Below are 19,655 nucleotides of genomic sequence, written 5' to 3' on the forward strand. Positions count from 1 at the left end.
TTTCCTGTTTTCTTTTCTGATGAAAAGATCTCCACATGCCTTCAACTACTGGGACGGAATCATTTTCATCACCACCATCCACAAGTTATTGAAAACAAGTCCCACCATGCCCATCCCGTTCTTTGCTTAATTCTTTTGTTTTTTTTTTTTTTTGCATGTTGTTGATCTGGCCGTCAGACAGAAGAAGTATTAATATATATATATATGGTGTTCTGTTCCTAGTACTACCGTCATTTACTGCAAAAAAATTTCAAACAAGGAACAGAACGGAGGAGACATCACCATATGCTTGCTAGCTATAGGCTATAGCATTCACACATGGTAAACCATCGCAACCTCCAAAGTCGATGCGCGAGGAAAACTCAATGCATAGGATGGTCCCCGAGAGTTCCTCCTCAAGAAATCATAGCCCACATCTATGGCGACCCTCTTCATAAAACTCGAACCGCTCTTTGCCCTCACATAACAGTGACCTAGTATAAATGCCAGCCCTGCCTCCCTGGCTTCCATCAGTTCTTGCAGCTCCACCACTGCACTCGTATCCATTTCCGGGTTCTTGGGCACCAGAAACCTTACTTTCTTGTTCGGAACCCTGGGTGAGCTGATGATCTCCCTCGACTCTGCAACGCTGGCCATGGTATCATCAGATGAGTCTCCTCCGTTACTTTCCCATAATTTTATACCATTCGTGTGAGTCGATGTAGTCCCGATAACTGTCATCCTCTCGTCATCCTCAAAATCATCTTCTATTTTTACATTATTGTTTTCGAGCCCTTCTGACCGAATAAATTCAGCTATGCTGCACGCAAGATCCTTCTCAAACTCAACATCATCCATGTGAACATCGCGATAACCATACCGAGCTATGCATCGGTAGAGTCGGTATCCTTTTGGTCCAACTCTTCCCACCAGAAACCTCTCTTCGGGCCTTACATGCGGCACTGGCACAGATTTTATGCAAAGGAAGATGACCACCTGGTGAAAAGCTGGGAGATTAGTGACGAAATGAGAGAAAATGGAAGGAACTCCGGATACAAGCTCCGTATGTATCAGACCAATGCCCCGCACACGCGCAATTCCGAGGTTGTCACCTAAACCGAGGAGCCATTGAATTGATACTTTGTTCTGGACATCAAACTCGTATTTCTTCCGCGTGCCATAGTTCCATATGTACATGATCATTAGGAAGATGAATGACAGAGCAATTGGGACCCAAGCCCCGTCGAGGAATTTGATAAGAGAAGCTGAGAAGTAGAGCGCTTCGATGGAACCAAAGAAGAATATAAAACAAATAGCTAGAAAGCCGCTTCTGCGCCAGCATAGGACTATAACGAGAGACATTAGGCAGGTTGTCACCAGCATTACAGTAATGACTGCCAGACCTGCAAAGACAACAATATGAGCTAGAGCGCCAAATTCAGAAGAAGAAATTTGCATGGAACCACATTTTGATCTATAAAGCTATTGACTACGCTCCATGTACATCTAAAATGAACTATAGCACCAACATTCTGATTCTATAACGTGTAAAGCAGCAGAGTTCAAATGCCTTGTCCGTCTTTTACATACTTGAACACTAGGTAGATTTGACAAGATGCACCAAAAAGAATCCTTGTAACCAAAGCATGTTATGCAGAGCCAGGCATGAAGATTCAGCTTGGTTATTACCTGATGCATTGCTTATGTGTTTTGTGTCTCTAAAACCAACAGTAACAGCCAAGCATAGCAACATCAAAGTCCAGTTGATCTCTGGAATGTAAATCTGCCCATGTACTTCAGATGATGTATGTATTATTTTGACCCTTGGAAAGCAACCCAAAGCAGAGCATTGTTTGATGATAGAAAAGGTTCCGGTAATGACGGCCTGGCTTCCAACTACAGCAGCTAGAATTGCAATAACAAGAACTGGCAATCTTATCTTTTCTGGAAAAAAAAACAATATATGTTAAGGCTAAAAGACCGGAGCTATCCATGTCATTGGAAAATTTCCTTCCAAACTGATGAAGAAAATGAAGATGAGTTCACACCAGGTACCGATACATAGAATCCAATGCGATAATCATTTTCAATCAAGTGATGCTTAGAAAGATACGCAGCTTGTCCCATATATGCAAGGATCAGGGCAGGGTACACCACACAAGTGAAAGCTATCTGCAGCGAAAAGCCAAATCAGTCACAGAAATTGCTTGCAAAGAAGTTTGGCCAGGTCGACAAGCTACATGTGTTTAGACATAATATTCATTTGCCATCTAGCAGCAATAAACTTTTTGCTAAGACATAAAAAAAAAAATGCAATCGTCAATCCAGTTCAACATTTTTGTCTTAAATAACTTCTACATTTTCTTTTCCAGAATAAATTGGTTACCAACAACCCCCAATCATTTTCGCTAGATACCCACAATCAGCAGTTTTAAATTATTAATGTGAAGATTCTATGAACCTCTGTGTATGTGATAAGAAATAATTGGTTACATATGAAGATTATTAAACTGCAAACCCACCGCCTCACATACTTTACAAGGACTAATTAGGATTATAAGAACTGCGTGACAAGTTCAATGTGGCTCAGGCAGAATGAGATATCATACATGATCTAACTTTACAATCTAGATGATCACATGCCAAAATTATGCTTTTCTTTTGTATACTTAAACTAGAAAACTCTAGAACACAATATAACAATGGGAAATTCTATATTTTACCTTTATAGACAGCTGAGAGAAGTGACCAAGATCAGCATACATGGCCTCTGAACCTGAAAGATGTAGACGCACGCACAAAAATAAGAGTAGATCACAAGCATGAAACACCGGAAACGCCACTTTCTCCAGACATTTACCTGTCATGCATAGCAAAATCCCACCCAAGGACATCCAACCTCCTTTTCGGGTCTTCTTCAAGAATTTGTACATGTAATAAGGAGAGACTGCTCGATAAACATGAGGATTCCAGTGAAAAATATTGTACAGGCCAATGGCACTGATGCAGAAAAGCCATGTGATTACGATTGGAGCAAAGAGGAATCCTATCCGGTGGGTACCATAATGTTGGAGATAAAATAAAATCAGCAATATGACGCAAGCAACTGGAACTTCTACATCTGCAGATCGAACCACAGAGCTACATCACCAGAATGGTTCGAATAGAAGAATCGTGCTAAAGAAGTGAAAGAAAAAATCAGGTGATCCTGCCTAACTCATTAAGTTTTAAATGTGCACAGGCATGGCGAGAAAGTAAAACCAGTTTAGCAGCTTAGAAATGCATACAGAGATGAGGGCGTCTTTTCAAAGATCTGCCAGATATGAAGCTATAGGCTGACCATCCTCTGCGGACCAAACAGCTAGGTGCAACAAGAAAGAAGCGGGACAACATATCACAAATACTCCTAAACTGGCAGAGTAATTAAAACTAACTTATGATTAGCTGGAGTATAATTGGAGATGCAATGTCACGCTGTAAAATGTACAAGCTGTAACAAGACTTCAGCTAGAAGTGCTTCCAGTACTATCAAATTTCACTGCAGAGCATTACACAAGGACAATGAGACAAGAAGTGCCAATAAACATCCCTTAACAGCATCACGCCAGAATAAGGAAAGACAAATGACACTAACAAATCCGTGATGGGGGAAATAATGGGGGGTTCCACTTATTTTAACTACAGAAAATATATAAAAACAGGTATATTAGAGAAACCACAAAAAATCCATGGTTGAAATATATTTGCACCTAATAAAAGCAACTTCAATTTTTACGCCAAATTCTCAACACCAGTAATGATGGAATTAAAAGATGACCCCCGCACGTAATCCTGCAAACTGACCAACAACCAACCCCCCCCCCCTTCCCCCCCAAAAAAAAGGCAAAAAAAAAAACCTTCAAAAGCGAAAAAGAATTTCACATATAGAAGCCTGAATTATCAAGAGATTAGGTGTGCAATCTCCAATAATTCTTCTCAGCAGCAAATAAAGATTTATTGATTGTAAGGCATTCCACTTCTAATCAAGTAGTGCCACAATAACTTCAATCTAGTCTTTGATTTAGGATGATATTTGACATTCAGTAAGTTTCTCATTTCTCAACATGGCGAACATCCTGCAATCAACTAATCCTTGGAAAATTGAGCTCAACATCTCGACTCAATATGGTGGGCCTTGTTCATACTTCAAGCTTCATTGTTGGTCTTGTTATTCTGTCAGCCAAGCAATACCATACAGTAGGTCTATTTATTATACAGTAGTTCATTCCAATTTAATTCCCATTTGTGAGAGAGATTGTGTTTACGTACTCTCAAGAGTTACAAAGTGCGCCCACGAGATTGTCTAGAAAGAACTTAATCGATGTCTCAAGTTGCATGGTCACTTTTTAGATAGGACAATCCAAAATGGCCTACCACCTCAATGTAAAGTTGGAGACCTAACTTTTATAATTCATTTGATATTGATTTGATTTGATGTTGATATGACTTTAATTTTTTTTCGACACTCGATATTTGTCTATTCTACATCTACTCATATTCTATCCTATTTTAGGGGAGATCCAACTGAGCCTATGAAGGGACTGACGGGGACTGAACCACTATCGACCACACCCGTCTGAATTTGGAAAGCCACACCTGTGACAATTAGGGAGAAGCAAAATTTGAGATGACTTAAAAGGCTTGATGGTGGGGGAGCTGGTTTGAGATGACTTTAATTCAAGCAGAGAAACTTTGTCCTAGTTATATTTAACGGGGCCCACAATAAAGGTTGTCTATTTGCAATGGTTACCTTGTCTTTATCCACATGCCACACGCGACACGCCTACAGAATTCTACAAGATTTCAAAGGAAGTCCTAGCAATTGATAATTAATTGAAATATCATTTTCTTTGGGTCCATTGACAGTCCCTTATTATTTATAGCATCACACAAAATCAAATATGACAAATGAATTAGTCTAACCGGCTAAATAAACAATAGCTAGAGACCGCCGGCCCAAGTATTGCCAGTGGCAGTTGATTTCACAGGAATATGCCGCCCTTCGGCTCCGTGCTCGAATGTGAGGCTTATATTCTAACCGACCAATTTCCGATCTGAATTCTATGCATCACACACTTCTAGTTTCTCAAGTCGGTGTCCCTAACAAGTTTTCTTTATGCATAATTTCCAACTTAATTTGTAAAGTGGTCAATGTAATGAGATACTCATGCATAATATTCGCAGTAGCCCAGCCAAATTAAGCACGCATATCTTTGTCGAGCATAGAACAAGGGACTCACATTGGTGATGCGGCTTTGCCATGGAAAGCTCCAGACCAGAAACTGCAGAAAAGACTGCAAAAAAGAACCAAACCAACTTATTGGTGACTTTCCAATTGACAAATTTTAAACAGTATAAAAAGAAACAAAGAACTTTCTCGCCAGAACCTGAAATCGCCGGTGTCAGCACTCCATCCCCAATGACCATACAAGTCCCAATCAGGGCCAAGACAAGCAATATCCTCTGCAAAAATTTGTGTTTCTCTAATGTTGATCTCAATCTCAATCCGAAACCCTTATCAGCAGACACGATCTCGTCTTTTTTATACTCATATAACTCCTCATCAGCAACCTGGCCATTTGGCAAGGTGCTCACCCGGGCGTGGCGGCAGAGCAGAGAATACAGAGCAAAGGTCCCTCCTTCACCGTTATCATCCGCTCGAAGGACTATAAAGACGTACTTAAGCAGTGGAATAAGAGTCAAAGTCCAGAATATGAAAGATAACACCCCATAGATCTCCTCGTTAGTTTCTGAATGATGAATGTCCTCTGCAAAAGTGCTCTTGTACACGTACAAAGGCGAAGTGCTTAAATCGCCATATACTACACCTAAACTCTGATAAGCCAAAGTCAACACTGCCCGCCATGACTCCTTCTGCAACAACAATTGAACAATAGCGTGATTATCGGTATAAAAGCATTCTATCTTTGAACATGGGACTCTACAGAAGCTCAATGCAAGACTCTCACCTTAATGGGATTTGTACGAGTTTCAACATCCATCAAAGCCATTTCAGAATCAGCAAAAACCCATTCGTTCCATCAAAATTTGAGAAAGAAGCGGAGATAACCCAAATGGGCAAGCACCAGAGGGCTTGAAGAAATCCAACTATTAGAGGAGAAACGGGGCCTTCCTTCACAAGAAAGCTGAAAACGTTGACAATGAGGGCATCTGAGTAACAAACAAGAAACACCAAAATGTCAAACAAGTACTCAAAGAAACAAAGTTGGTGAGAATCTGTGCTCTAGAATATCTAGCAGAAGAGAATAAAAATACCGGGTGCGTGCACTGTTCTACATGAATGTTATTGACAAGAGTAGTGAGACATAAGGTTGAGTTGGAAACAACTAAATCAAAAGAATCCCTCCACCATTGAGTCAGAAAATCTTCTATTGATCACAAGAAGTAGGCCCAACCATGTATAGATAACAAAGAAAAAAAATGCGAGCAAATATTGTTTGACGAGGATGTGACTGCTGTGGGGGCGTTTTGGTGTAATTGTTTGCTCAGTAACCGGGGAGGCTTTGGCTCCGTTCTACTATATAATATGTTTTTGTGTTTGTCCAGCTCGCTGCAAATGTAGAATATTCAAGGTGGGAGTGCGGCTGTTTGTTTCATCAGTTTGTAAAAGAACCGAAGGGGCTTTGGCTCTGGCTCCGTCCACTTTTTTATTTTTTTAAGCTTTTTTCTAAGATGGAAAAGAATTAAATTGAATGGAGTTGAGATATGGAGGAACATAGGAGATGAGGGAGAGAGTGAGCCTGTCAAGCGTGCAGACACTAACGGGTATATTCTTGCTGCGTCGGACTGTGAGTTGCCGATTGAGAAGAAGGGTAGGGGAAAAAAAAAAAAGGAGAGGAGGAGGAGGAGGACAGGAAGGACTACATGTAGCAGACTTGTGGGCCCTGAACAGTGAAGGCTGAAAGAAGCGTGTTAAGAGTTTCAAATAGGAACGGAACTGGGCACTCAGACGGGACTCAGTTACTCAGACGGGTTGACTCGGGTGGGGACAGGGTCCTAATGGTATAGTAAATATTTCCGGATAATATCAGAAACCTTCCTGGGGTTTCCTCTTAATGTCACTTAGCGCCCCTAGCACCTTAAAAATATCACTTAGTTTTCTTACTTTTGTTATTTGTATAACAAAATTTTAAAAAATCCTAAACTATCCTTTTACTAATTTTGCTAACTAAAAATACTTCTAAACCACTTTGTTTACTCCAGAAAAAACACCATCACTCAAAAAACAATCTGTAATAGTACCACCACATCATAAAACTATAGTCCATAAAAATATAAATTTAAAAAATAAAAAAGATATTTGTAAATAAATACACTACCATCAATTTAATTCTATATGTTCAAAACTGATTTATTGTGAATCTTATATTTTTTTTCTCCAACTTTACTCGAGCCATGACCCTAACATTTAGGTTGTACTAATCATTATAAAAATTAACTTAAAATAAATAAAAAAATCATACCCCACTTTATCACACTCATAAAAAGTAAAAGATAAATAAAATTCAATTTACTATAATTTACGAGAAAAAAAAATCATATAGTCATCCAAAAAATGAGTAAGAAAAAATCTCTGAGAAACAAGAAAGTAGGAAAGTGAATTTTGTTTTCTTTTTTATGTTTATGAACTCCATTTATTTGGTATGTTAATTATGTATCAAGTAAGAGTTAACAAAATCTTTTTACAATTATTAATAGAGGGAAGCGATATTTTTAAAACTTCAGAATTGCCAAATGATATCATAAGAAATTTCAATGGAGGTTTTTGATATTATTCCCAATATTTTTGCTGTAATCATTTCGACTGAAAGGTAGAATATAACGTAATTATTGAATATAATTCAGCGAAAAATTCAGAAAAATAAGTGGGTCAATCAGTTATTGATTCAATTAGTAGGTAAGTGATTGAATGGATAGGTCATTAAATATATTTGAACATAACATCTCATATTTTTAGTATAGGGTATATGGTTTAGGCATTGATAAAATATGCCAAAGTAAATGCTCTGTTGATTTAATTAGTTATAGAATAATTAATTATTATAAGAATCACCAAAGCCTAAATTTTGGTTAGTAATCTACCAACCTTCGAATGTAAAATTTTATCTGTATTTGGTGTAATTGTCTAGCTTAATTATGAATTTTAAGAGCAAAAGTTTATTAGGAACAAAATTTGTCTTTAAAATGAATTATATAATACTCCTATAATACTTTTGAAATCCATTTAGTGACTTATAGAGACTGGGTTTATTAAAAAGATTCCAATTAATTTTGTTTTAGAGAAATAATTTTAAAAAAAGGAATAAGGAATGAGTTGGCTAAAAAAGTTTATATAATATGAAAAAGGTTACAGCCGAGTAGACTGGTGGCCTAGTGGTCAGTGCACTCTATTTACCTATACAAGGCCCCTAGATCGAACAACACCTTACTAAAATTTTTCTCACAAAAATAATAATATGTTATTGTGTTTGGATAGTAAATTATTTGAGATAATTTTATTAAAAAAAAATTATAGCATTCTTTTGACATGATGTATGTCAGTTAAAAAATAATTGAAAAATATGTTGATAATACAAATAAATTAGTGTGTGTAAATAAGGTGTAAATAATATGTAATAAATTACAATCCAAACACACTATTGTAAACTCGGTTTAATGACTAGCTTGTTGACGAGTTGACAAAGACCCAGTCTGATTAAGTGGGCTATTCAACGAATTAATAGTTAAACCGTCGGATTGAACCAAGTTTAATAAATATTGTACGAAGTGGTTATTTTGTATTTTCTTTTATTTTTCTGAATTAGTTACATTTGCATCTATCAAATTTGGCCAAAATACAGAAGAATCTGGATCTTATTCCTGTGTCAAATGAACGGTGGAGATTGAGCTGGACTGAGCCGGCTCGAACACCAATCGCCTACCAGTACCAGAGGGGGTCGTTCTTTTACCAACCGCAGAGGGACCCAGTCCAGAGAATCTTCCTCGTCATTTGCCCAAATTACAAATCACCCGTTGAATTCATGCCAAGGTGTTAAAGATACTGCTTACGTCAACACTCCAAGGTAATTGAGTAAAAAAAAAAAAAAAAAAGGCTCCAAATCTTTTTTGAACGGCTAAACGTTTATCAAACCAGCCCCCACAAATACTCAATTCTAGTAAAAACTACATACTGTGAAGTAGTGCCAATAAAATCTTTGATCAAAATTCTCAAAATACATATTAAATCTTGATTTCTGTTTTTGACTTATCATTCTTTCCTCTTTAGAGCGTAACTAAAACTTTTAACCTCATGAGGTCACCGGTAGCAGTATCCTCCCGGTTAACTCCACAAAGTAAGAGAGAGATTAGGACTTTTCCGTCGCATTCATCGTGTTATGTTTTTCGTTTTGAAATGTCCCCAGATGTTTGTCATTTTATCAAAATCAGAACTACCGTTGATCTCTCTCTCTTTTTTTTCAATGTTATTCTTATAATTATTTTTATTTTATACTAAATTTAAAATTTAGAGAAAAATTTTGAAAATAAATTTATTAATATCATCATCTAATCACTATTATTAAAATATTAAAATCTCTAAATATGATAAATAAATTGGGACAGATGAAGTAGTGGCATATTGAGTACGCGCAGTAGAGGCAAGCTACAGGAATCAGTTGTGCAGCGTTAAGTACTGGTCCACGATAAGAGGGTGAGATCACAATATCCGCCATGAGATACTGTGGGGCATTGTTTATGTTTTCAGAACAAATCTAGTCAGTGTAGATTTAAAAAATAATACTGTAATAAACTGGCAAAATGGTCCCCCCGGTGGGGGAGAGGGGCGGGCCCGAATACCACGTCATGATTGAAGTTTGGTGATTGAATGGACAAAAATGCGTCCACCTTCCAGAAAGATCAAAGAAAGAAGTCCAAATGCCAATTCCCCCCTTTTTTTTTTTCTGATCAATCATATATGGCACGTTCATTGCATGAGTGGCATTCCATATCTCCACTCTCTAACTAATGCACTAAACACAGACGTGCTCATCTTGGATTTTACGTTGTGCTGATTAATTTTTTTTTGAGGATAAAGTGAAAAGGTATAGGACGATAATGGTGGGTGGATGAAATTTGTTCAAACTGAAACTGAATTCTTTAAACAAGTGAATAATTCAGAATCATTCGTCTTACTTATTTAATTAACAGAATGTTGACTGGGATCCAGAACTCCAGTCTCATCTAAAGTTCCAACCCATAACATGTTCATGGGTGTGCCCAAGAACTCTTGCAACTTGAGACGCAGTAGTCACAAATTAATAAGACTCTGAAGTTCTGACTTAATATACTCCCATCTTTCTCGGTCAAGAATGAACTCCTGTCTCATCTTTCTCGGCTGTCTGTCCCGGATTCCAGTTCCTGCGCTTGATGTGCAATAATTCGCTAACAAAACAACATAAAATAGAAGAATAAAAAGGGAAAGTCGAATATTATCACTGAAAAAATGCTCATCTCGACAGCTCAATGTTCAACATTTCGTCGCCGATTTTTTTTTATTTAGAAAGAATCAAATCATACCAAGAATGAGAATGGAGAAGCACTTCATTTTTGTTTTTCTACCACTCTCCTCAAGATGTATATAGTTTTTTCTCCACCTTTCCATTTTCGTTACGTCTCGAGTCCCGCAGCACATTTTTCGTGATGTTCCCCCAAAATTTCCTGAAATTTCCCATCTAATTAGTCCACAGCCGCCCAAGTTGTGCAGCCATTTTTGCATCACGCCAGCCATCGCCCAAGCCACCGTGTTGTTAATTGAATGCATGTATCATTGTGCCATAAATCAATTATGGTACAATTGAAGTAAGCAAATTGACAGCACCGTGAGCTGATGGACTGTGGTATGGTATTTCCGCCTTGGCCGCCGCTACGTGCAGTCTTTTTAGCCGTCAGGTGTTTGTCATGGCAGAGATGATCATCATTTGTTGTTTTGGCATTGGAAAGGGATGCCGGGAGAACCTCTTTCATGTTTAGTCTAGCAAGACCATTACATTCGCTCACGCTTAAGTAACAAGTACCCTACGTTGCTAACGTAACCACAAGTCGCAAAGTTCCAGCCGACACCCAATTCCTATTGTAATACTAAAAGTTTTCCTTGATCCCCAAACACAAAAAAAAAAAAAAAAAAAATTTTAGAATGAATATTAGTGTTTGATAATTATTTTCTGTAGCACTTCTTTTAATGTATTTGATACAGGTTAAAAAGTGATTGAAAAACTAAAAATGTAATTAAAGAATCTTATTTTTTTTTCAAAATAATGTAAAATCCAAACGAAATATAAAGCAAGGCATTGTGGCATAAAAAAAAACATAAATTCACATCTTATTGATTTGTAAACATCCAGGAAAAGTTGCAAGGTGAGTGAAAATTATCAAAACGACAGTGCTACATGATTTACAAGACCGGCCCAAATGAAGCTGAAAAGAGAAAACAAGCATGGAAACCAATTAGGACAAGATACGCAAAAGGACGGGTAAAGTCTTTAAGTTGAGTTTCTTAAACATCACTTAGGATAGCCCCTCATCTCATCTCATCTCATCTCATCTCATCTCATCTCATCAAATAGTAGTAGTAGCAGTAGTAGTAAATTTTGGCTGAGCGTGTCTGTTTGCATGCAATTGCAACTGGTCCAGGAGCTGATTCAGCGTGTTCCAGGACGACCCACCTTCTTTGACGGCCCTCATGGCCGCTTCTCCAACTTCTTTTACCTTCTTCCTCACCTCCTGCCCTCGTGTTCCTTCCATTAACTCTCTCACACCCTTCTCCAATCCCTCCGACTTCACCAACCCCTTGGCCGACCCATTCCACGTCTCCACCCTTATTCCAACCTTAATCTCTTCCGCCACCAACTTTGCATTCAGCGGCTGATCCGCCATCATCGGCCAAGCCAGTATCGGAACCTTGGCGCATATGCTCTCCAGAACAGAATTCCAACCGCAATGGCTCAAAAACCCCACAACGCTCCGGTGGCCCAGGATTTTCCTCTGGTCAACCCACTCTCTGACTATCAGACCCCTGTCTTTAACTCTCTCTTCAAATCCATCGCTGAGTTGCGATTCATTTTTCCTGACGACCCACAAGAAATTCACCTGCGATCTCTCCAGCCCGCTTTTGATTTCTTGGAATTGCTCCGCTGATATCTCCGCTTGGGATCCAAACGCAACGTAAAGAACTGCCTGCCCTTGGTCTAGCTTTCGGTCCAGCCACTCGTCAATCCATTAGCTTTCATGCTCTGGACTAGGTGTGGGTGGCTCGGCCAGACATAGAGGCCCCACTGACCACAGTTTCGGTTCATAATGGCGGTTCCAGTAATCTATATAAACTGGTTCCAGCTCGTAAAAGCTGTTAACTAGTTGGCCAAAGCTCATTGAAGCGGTAACGGTGCAATCGATGATGAACTCGAAACGTGGGCCCTTGGGTTCAGGGTCACTAAAAGACTCGTCAAAATCATTTCTGGCGAGCTTGATCCAGGGGAAGTTAGGAACCGCAAACAACTCATCAGCCGACTGGGTTTTCCAGAGAAGTCCGCTCTCCCCCGCGACCCTGGATAATGTGCTGGCGAAGTTGCTCATGCCGTAGTAGACCAGCCTGGGGATGCCGTACTTGTTGGCGAAGTGGACGGTCCAACCCAAGAAACCATCTGTTACCATGAAAGTAACCGGCGGGAGGGAAGTCAGGGCTTGTTCGAAATGGGGTTGCATGAGGTGCGTGGCTCTTGCTAAAGGCAACCAAAGAGATATGTGGGGAAGTTTATCGGTACTTTCAATGCCGGGGGGTACTCCGTCGATGCTTTCAGGGAAAGGGAGATCCATAACGGAGACTCCTACAGTACTAGTAGTAGTGTTTTTCATGATCAGGTCCGCAAGGTAATTGAGGATGAAAGGCCGGTTTGCTGGGGTGGTGAAGATCGTGACGGTCAAGCTGCGATGGACAAGGAGGCGAGCCAGGTGGAGGAGTGGGATGGTGTGGCCTTTGGCCATGAAGGGGAACAGGACAGCATGTTGGCCGGAACCGGAAGAAGAACCCATGTCACGCCTACTGTGAATTGTGCTGCCTCTCCTCTCCGGAGTCTTCCTAGCTTTTCCTGCCAAGAAAAAAAAAAGGTACCATATACTTTGCAAACCTTCAACGGTGGTGGGTTCCAAGAGATTTTTGTTTGAGGTGCGTGGCGAGACCTGCACGGATTAGCAAGTCGTAAGAAAATATCCGAATGTAACATATTCTACCCGCCACTGGCCATTTGGTTCGGTGGTCATCACCATAACGGTGATGCTGGAGGTCAGGGGATCAACCCCTGCCTCCCACAATTTGGCCACAATATGTGGCTGGTCTTAGTTGACCATCCCCTTGACCCTTCCCTTAGACTAGGCTAGAGTAGGTTATATAACATCTATCGTTGTCGGAAAAAAAAAGTAACATATTCTACCCAAAAAAAAAATGTTACATATACTATAATTTTAAAAGTTACAGACTATTTTACCCACTATTTTTTTTTTAATTTATGTTCATCCTATCACTATATTTTATATATTTTCATCCTTGATTTGAGTCGGAGATATTTTTATGAATTTTTTAAATCTCAAACAATGGCAGACCCAAAAAAAAAAAAGGAGAAAAACTTAAATAAGCAGTCTTTAATTAGGAAGCAGCTCCGGCTGGCATGGGGACCGCGATCTGATTCGGGATGCTAATTAATAAGTCGCAACTGTAATATTCATAGTTGCAACCCAAAAGTAAAGCTTCTAGCATATGATTGGTTTGATTTATTTTAAAATTTTGTGATGCGAAGCTGAAGCGTTTGAAACTAACAAGTATGCTACAAGTAGGCATTTTTTAATTGCTATTTTTTGAAATTTTTATAGAAAAATATATTATAATGATTTCATCTATATATGTGAGAAATAAAAAAATAATTAAAAAATATTTTTACAATAATTAAATATATTCGTGGATGTCCACGTGGGTGGTATGGTCTGTTAACGGAGGCCGTGCGATTGACGGTGTGGCTAGTGAATGACACTCACCACCGAACTTGCTCTTAAAGGTACGGGATGCGTGTGCCCCACGTGAATGGGCTGGTGGTTGGCGCCTCTTCTTCGGGACCGTTAGGTCCTAGGGTCGAACCTCCGCAGCAACATCAGTTCGCCGTGCATTTAACGTGCTAGGTTCGGTTGGGGCGCTGGGCAGGGCCGAAGTGGGGATTAGTCGGGCCGCCTTTACGGACTTGACCCGGACACCCCACTCCGTCGAGGTACGGGATCTATCGAAACTGATCAATAAAAACCGTCACATACTATGACAAATTTTATGAGAGGCAAGATTCGAATTCTTGACCTCCACCACCACCAAGCCTAAAAAAGATTGGGATGACCACTGGCATGGGATGCGTGTGTTTGTTGGATGGTTCTTTCCGCTCAGGCAGCTGATGAATCAAAAGGACACCCAATCCGCTTGAGCCAATGTTTGTCATTTATGAGATGCGATTTTACATTGACTCTTCTAGAAGCGTGCCGCGTGGCATATTATTAATTCACAAACTACACCAGGGCGCTCCATTATTGAAGTTGCGGTCCCCCTTTCCAGCCAAACCAAAAAACAAAAAAAGAAAAAAAAACTACATGTTTTTTTCATGAACACATTTTTATCTCACATTTATTAAATTGTTATAGTACTTTTTTTTAACTAAAACTCCAGAAAATTGCAACCCAAAACAAGACTACTACACAAGTTGTCGCACGAAGACAAGCATGAGTTAATGAACGGTATAAGCCACGCATTTTTGGAGTTTTTGTATACAAAAAAAGAGTTCTATAATTATACATATATATGAAATAAAAAAGTACTTAAAAATATATTCATGAAATATATAAAAAAAATTAGAAAAATGACAATCCAAATAAGAAAATAAATTATATATAAGTTATCATTTTTATTAACATATGAATACAAGCATTTATATTTAGAGCGATGTTTTTTGCACTCCAATTATCCATTTTCATCTTGATAAACCATATTACCTCTAACCTAATTTCTTTTCCTACCCTATCTTGTTGTTCACATGTAAGGAGTTGGGCACAAATGTCGTACGTGTCCAAAAGATAAAAAAAAATTTAACCTTTGCTTCTTTTTTTTTATTTTTCTAAATCTACATAATTGTTTTTTAAATTTGTTTTCATATTCTTATTTCAATTTCAAAATTGCAAATTTTTTATGAGCACAATTGAGGTTCCATTGTATCATTTGGATACTAGATGATGATGTAATGCTTTTGTTGAAATATACTAGAAAGTTTCACTCTCTCTATGATGATTATATGAGCTATTTCTAGTGGACTTGTTGAAATATTAGTGTTTTATTTATGAGACATTGAAATTATACTTAGTTTTTTGTCATCTTTGATGCTTGGAATTTATTTATTTATTTATTTTGCTCTTAAAGTTTGAAATCTGTTCATATTACATTGCTAAATTGATCTTTGGCATCATATAGTTTTGTGAAGTTTTCTTTAGAAAAATATATAATACATATTAGTGACAGTTTTAAATTAGTCATTTTAATGTGTAATGGAATAATTAATTAGTTTTAGAATATAACAAAAATCTAGTAAAGTCAACTCATAGTCAAGGAGATGGGATTAGAGAGAAGGTAATATTGTTTCATCAAAACAAAAATAGAATAGTGAAAGTGCAAATAACATTACTCTATATTTATTGCACCATTATATTTAGATACTTGCACAATTAGAAGAAAAAAAATTTCATAAAATCGCAAGAATAATGAAAGGGTGTGAGAAAAGGCAAAGATTTGGATAGACCTATTCCACTTACTTATACATTAAGTGGTTCAAAATTTGTCATGCTATCTCACAAATTCAAATTTTCAAAAAAAAAAAAATCTCACAAATTCAAGTACTCCCTCCGTTCCATTGTTAATGTCATGTTTTCACTTTTTTGTTGTCCCAAAATAAGAGTCTCGTGGCAAAAGTCAAACAACTTTCACTACTACTTTCCTTTTATACCCTTAGTAATAATGACAAGATTCCATCAATTAATAATAAACAATTACATATGGCCCACCACAACACATGCACACTTTCACCATTTCTGTGACCTTTTACTTTTAGCTGGCTATTTCCGTGTGTCAGACAAGGGGTAAAACTGGAAGAATATGAAAAATGCAGTCCACCATTTTACTGTGCATAAAAAGTGCTACTCCTGAAAAACGTCCCAAATTTTGGGACGGAGGGAGTATTAAACACACACAACCAAGATGTGACAAAATTTAAATCAATATATCTAATACTACATCTAATGGAGTACTAGATTTGTCTCGTTGATCATGAGAACGAGAGCGAAGCAAAGCGACAAGTCCAGTCGTTGTGAAAATTACGTCCAGGGGACTCTCATACGTTACATGTCAGTTTATTATTTGCGTGGCAGGGCCGACCGTTGGAACCTTCTTCTCCCTTATTTTCAACTTTCGAATTCTGTCCTCAATTTTATTTTAATAACTTTGGCGGCCGCAACCTTTTGTGAAATGATTTAGTACTGCATCCTTCGTACTATCGAACCCCTAAAGTCTCTTTGCCCCCTTAATTTGATAATTTGCTAATCAATACTATAATCTTTTTTCTCTTGATGTCCTCCGTCCGCTTGAACTTGCTGAAAACTGAGAAAGATTAAAGGGAAAAAGAAAAAGACAAAATAATCATTTAGAATGGGCAATTTGAAAATTGACGTGAAGCCAGATCCACCCAAGCTAGATACACAGTCCACAGGAAAGAACGCAATCAAGCAGCACTAATTAATGAAAGGGATAATATCATAAACCTCCCTTGAGGCTTCTCCTAATATCACTTGATGCTCTTATAGTTTTAAAAATATCACTTACCTCCCCTGATAATTGTAAAAAGCTATATTAACCCTCATGATACATAATTCACATATCAAATAAATGGAACTAAAAAAAAAGTCACTTTCTTCTCTTTCTTCTTTCTCCAACATTTTCCCTTACTCATTTTTTTTCTGATGACTATGTGATTTTTTATTTGTAAATTATAGTCCATTGAATTTTATGTGTCTTTTACTTTTTATGATTGTGATATAATGAGTATAATTTCATTGTTTATTTTGAATTAACTTTTATAATGATCAGTACAATTTAAAGGTTTAGGCATGGATTGAAAAGAAGTTGGAAAAAAAAATATAAAGTTCATAAAAAATATATTTTGAATATATAGAATTAAATTGGTGCTAGTCTATTTCTTTGTAAGTATCTTTTCATTTTTTAAATATATATATTTTTGGACTATAATATTGTGACGTTTTGGTAGTGCTACTAAAGATTGTTTTTTCAAGTGATAGTTTTCTTCAAGTAAACAAAGTGACTTTGGAGTATTTTTCATTTAGCAAGTAAAAGGGTAGTTTAGGATTTTTAAAACTTTTGTTACACAAATAACAAAATAAATGGAGGTATAGGTGATATTAAGTGAAACCTCATGGGAGGTTTCTGATATTATCCCTTATTCGAAAAAGAGATTGCGAGGGCAATAGAATAGAGTTTGTCCTCTCCTCCTTTAAGAAAGCGAAAACAACTTTCATCCACTTTGCATCAACTTGATTGTTACGTAGAAACATGTGATACAGTGTACTGCTAGTAAGGTAAATGAGGGTCCACCGGAAAAGTTTACCATGCAGGCATCAATCCTGAAATTATCATCTGAAGGGCCAACGTTTATTGAATCTCAATACACGTAGCCCTCTGATATGATGATCGGAGGATGACGTCTTTCTTTCGTCTCGGATGATCGATCCGGTGGCTACAAAATAAAGCAAACCGGCTTAACCCTCACGACTCATAACTGAAAACAGTGGTCCAATCCCCAAGTTACGTCGACCATCAAATACGCAGTAGTGGCCTCAATTTTGCTCGTCACAAAGTAGGCACTGCGAAACTAATCATGGCTGCTTTTAAAACTCGGCTGTGAGGCTCATCCCTAAAAATAGTATTCTACTGTATTGGCGCTCTCAGAGTTCTTAAACTTGGTCCCGACATTCCCCGTGTGTTGTCCCTGTATAGCGGAGAAGAGAACTTTAGAATCGTCTGTGGCACGGCACCCGTCTATCCTCACATATACTGGTTCTATCATCCGTGTGGTCGATATCTCTACCATTAAAACAATTATATATATATATATATATATGTAAAAGGTTGGTCCTGGTGGACCTGTGTTTCCGAAAACCGACAAGCTGAGCAGGACCAATTATAGCTCACAGGCTTGAAACCATTGCTAAAGAGCTCCTTCGTGGGGCTTCCTTTCCCAAAGTGCTAGTACAAACTTGATTTCCGCTTTGAGGTTGGAACTCCGTTAAGAAACACTAGTTGGGCCAGTTGATTTAACGGGCCTTTTTCTTAACCTACGAAACAAGCTATCAAATTCAAGACTGACTGATTGGGCTAAGTACCCACCTCTGTTCCAGAAACAATATTGACTTGGTCTCTGCGAACCCCAGCAGCAACATATCGGCTACTTTCTTCAACAGCCCTGTCAAAATCAGCACTACCTCTGCAGATGGGGCAAAGAGCAGTCCTCAAAAGCCACGTGTCAGCACATTCTCAATGTTTATAAAATCGGGATCCTACGTAGGATCGATTTTAGTTTCACAGGATCGGATCGTAGGATCGTAAGATCCTACCAAAAGCTCTTAATTGCAATTAAAGGTTGTAATTCTTTGATAAATTACAAATATACCACAAATATTTTCATTTACTTGCAAAATGGAGCCTCGTATTTCATAAATTTACAAAAAATTGTAAATCCTACGATCCTACCGATCCTGCTACGATCCTACACGATCCTACATAGATTAATATGATTTGCGACTTTGAATACGATCCGGATCGATTTTGATTATCCGGATCGTAGGATCGTACGATCCTACGATCCGGATCGCGATTTTGACAACTATGCACATTCCGCATGGAAGCTGTGGCAGCACAGAGGCAACAACCGGCACTTCTCTCCGGCCTTGAAGTCCTCTAAGCAAACAGCACAGTCCGCAGGACAAGGACTAGGAGTGGCGCCCTTTATCTCTTTTGCTTTGAAATCGAAACAAGGAAGCTCCTCTCTGGACATGCTTCTGCTCCCAAGCTCCCCCCTCTCCACCACCATGTTATTGCTGCTGTTCCTGTTCCCAAATCCCCTCCTGAAAGCCCTCCCAACCATGCAGATATGAATTACGACTATAATGCCGATACCTACAAACAACAAGACCAAGAGTATCACAATTGCCATCACCGGAACCTGTGTTGCAACACCCAATACTTGATTTCTCATCTCCAAGAATCTTCTTCCATGCCCACTAGCTGCCCAACAATTTTCAACCCCTTTCAGAATATTTTGATTCTTCTCCGATCATTCAGAATATTTCAACAATTATCACAATTGCCATCACCGGAACCTGTGTTGCAACACCCAATACTTGATTTCTCATCTCCAAGAATCTTCTTCCCTGCCCACTAGCTGCCCAACAATTTTCAACCCCTTTCAGAATATTTTGATTCTTCTCCGATCATCCCCAAA

General features: G+C 38.3%; 2 protein-coding genes and 1 pseudogene across 2 annotated transcripts; all 3 read right to left on the reverse strand.

Moving 5' to 3' along the window:
- Nucleotides 1-173: 173 nt before the first annotated feature.
- On the reverse strand, nucleotides 174-6,860 carry LOC113751089 (potassium transporter 8-like). The gene is made up of 9 exons (XM_027294953.1): nucleotides 6,295-6,860; nucleotides 5,988-6,189; nucleotides 5,406-5,892; nucleotides 5,259-5,312; nucleotides 2,840-3,100; nucleotides 2,703-2,755; nucleotides 2,028-2,151; nucleotides 1,669-1,923; nucleotides 174-1,382 (listed from the first exon to the last, which is right to left on the reverse strand). Exons 2-9 carry the CDS (start codon nucleotides 6,027-6,029, stop codon nucleotides 313-315), a joined length of 2,346 nt encoding a protein of 781 aa, XP_027150754.1. The 5' UTR covers nucleotides 6,030-6,189; nucleotides 6,295-6,860; the 3' UTR covers nucleotides 174-312.
- A 4,538-nt stretch (nucleotides 6,861-11,398) lies between these two features.
- On the reverse strand, nucleotides 11,399-13,457 carry LOC113754378 (annotated as a pseudogene).
- Nucleotides 13,458-18,068: 4,611 nt separating this feature from the next.
- LOC113752856 lies at nucleotides 18,069-19,409 on the reverse strand. The gene is made up of 3 exons (XM_027296902.1): nucleotides 19,072-19,409; nucleotides 18,542-18,638; nucleotides 18,069-18,143 (listed from the first exon to the last, which is right to left on the reverse strand). Exons 1-3 carry the CDS (start codon nucleotides 19,407-19,409, stop codon nucleotides 18,069-18,071), a joined length of 510 nt encoding a protein of 169 aa, XP_027152703.1.
- Between the last annotated feature and the right edge of the window lie 246 nt (nucleotides 19,410-19,655).

Source organism: Coffea eugenioides, chromosome 11, assembly GCF_003713205.1.
Source record: "Coffea eugenioides isolate CCC68of chromosome 11, Ceug_1.0, whole genome shotgun sequence".
Lineage (NCBI taxonomy): Eukaryota > Viridiplantae > Streptophyta > Magnoliopsida > Gentianales > Rubiaceae > Coffea > Coffea eugenioides.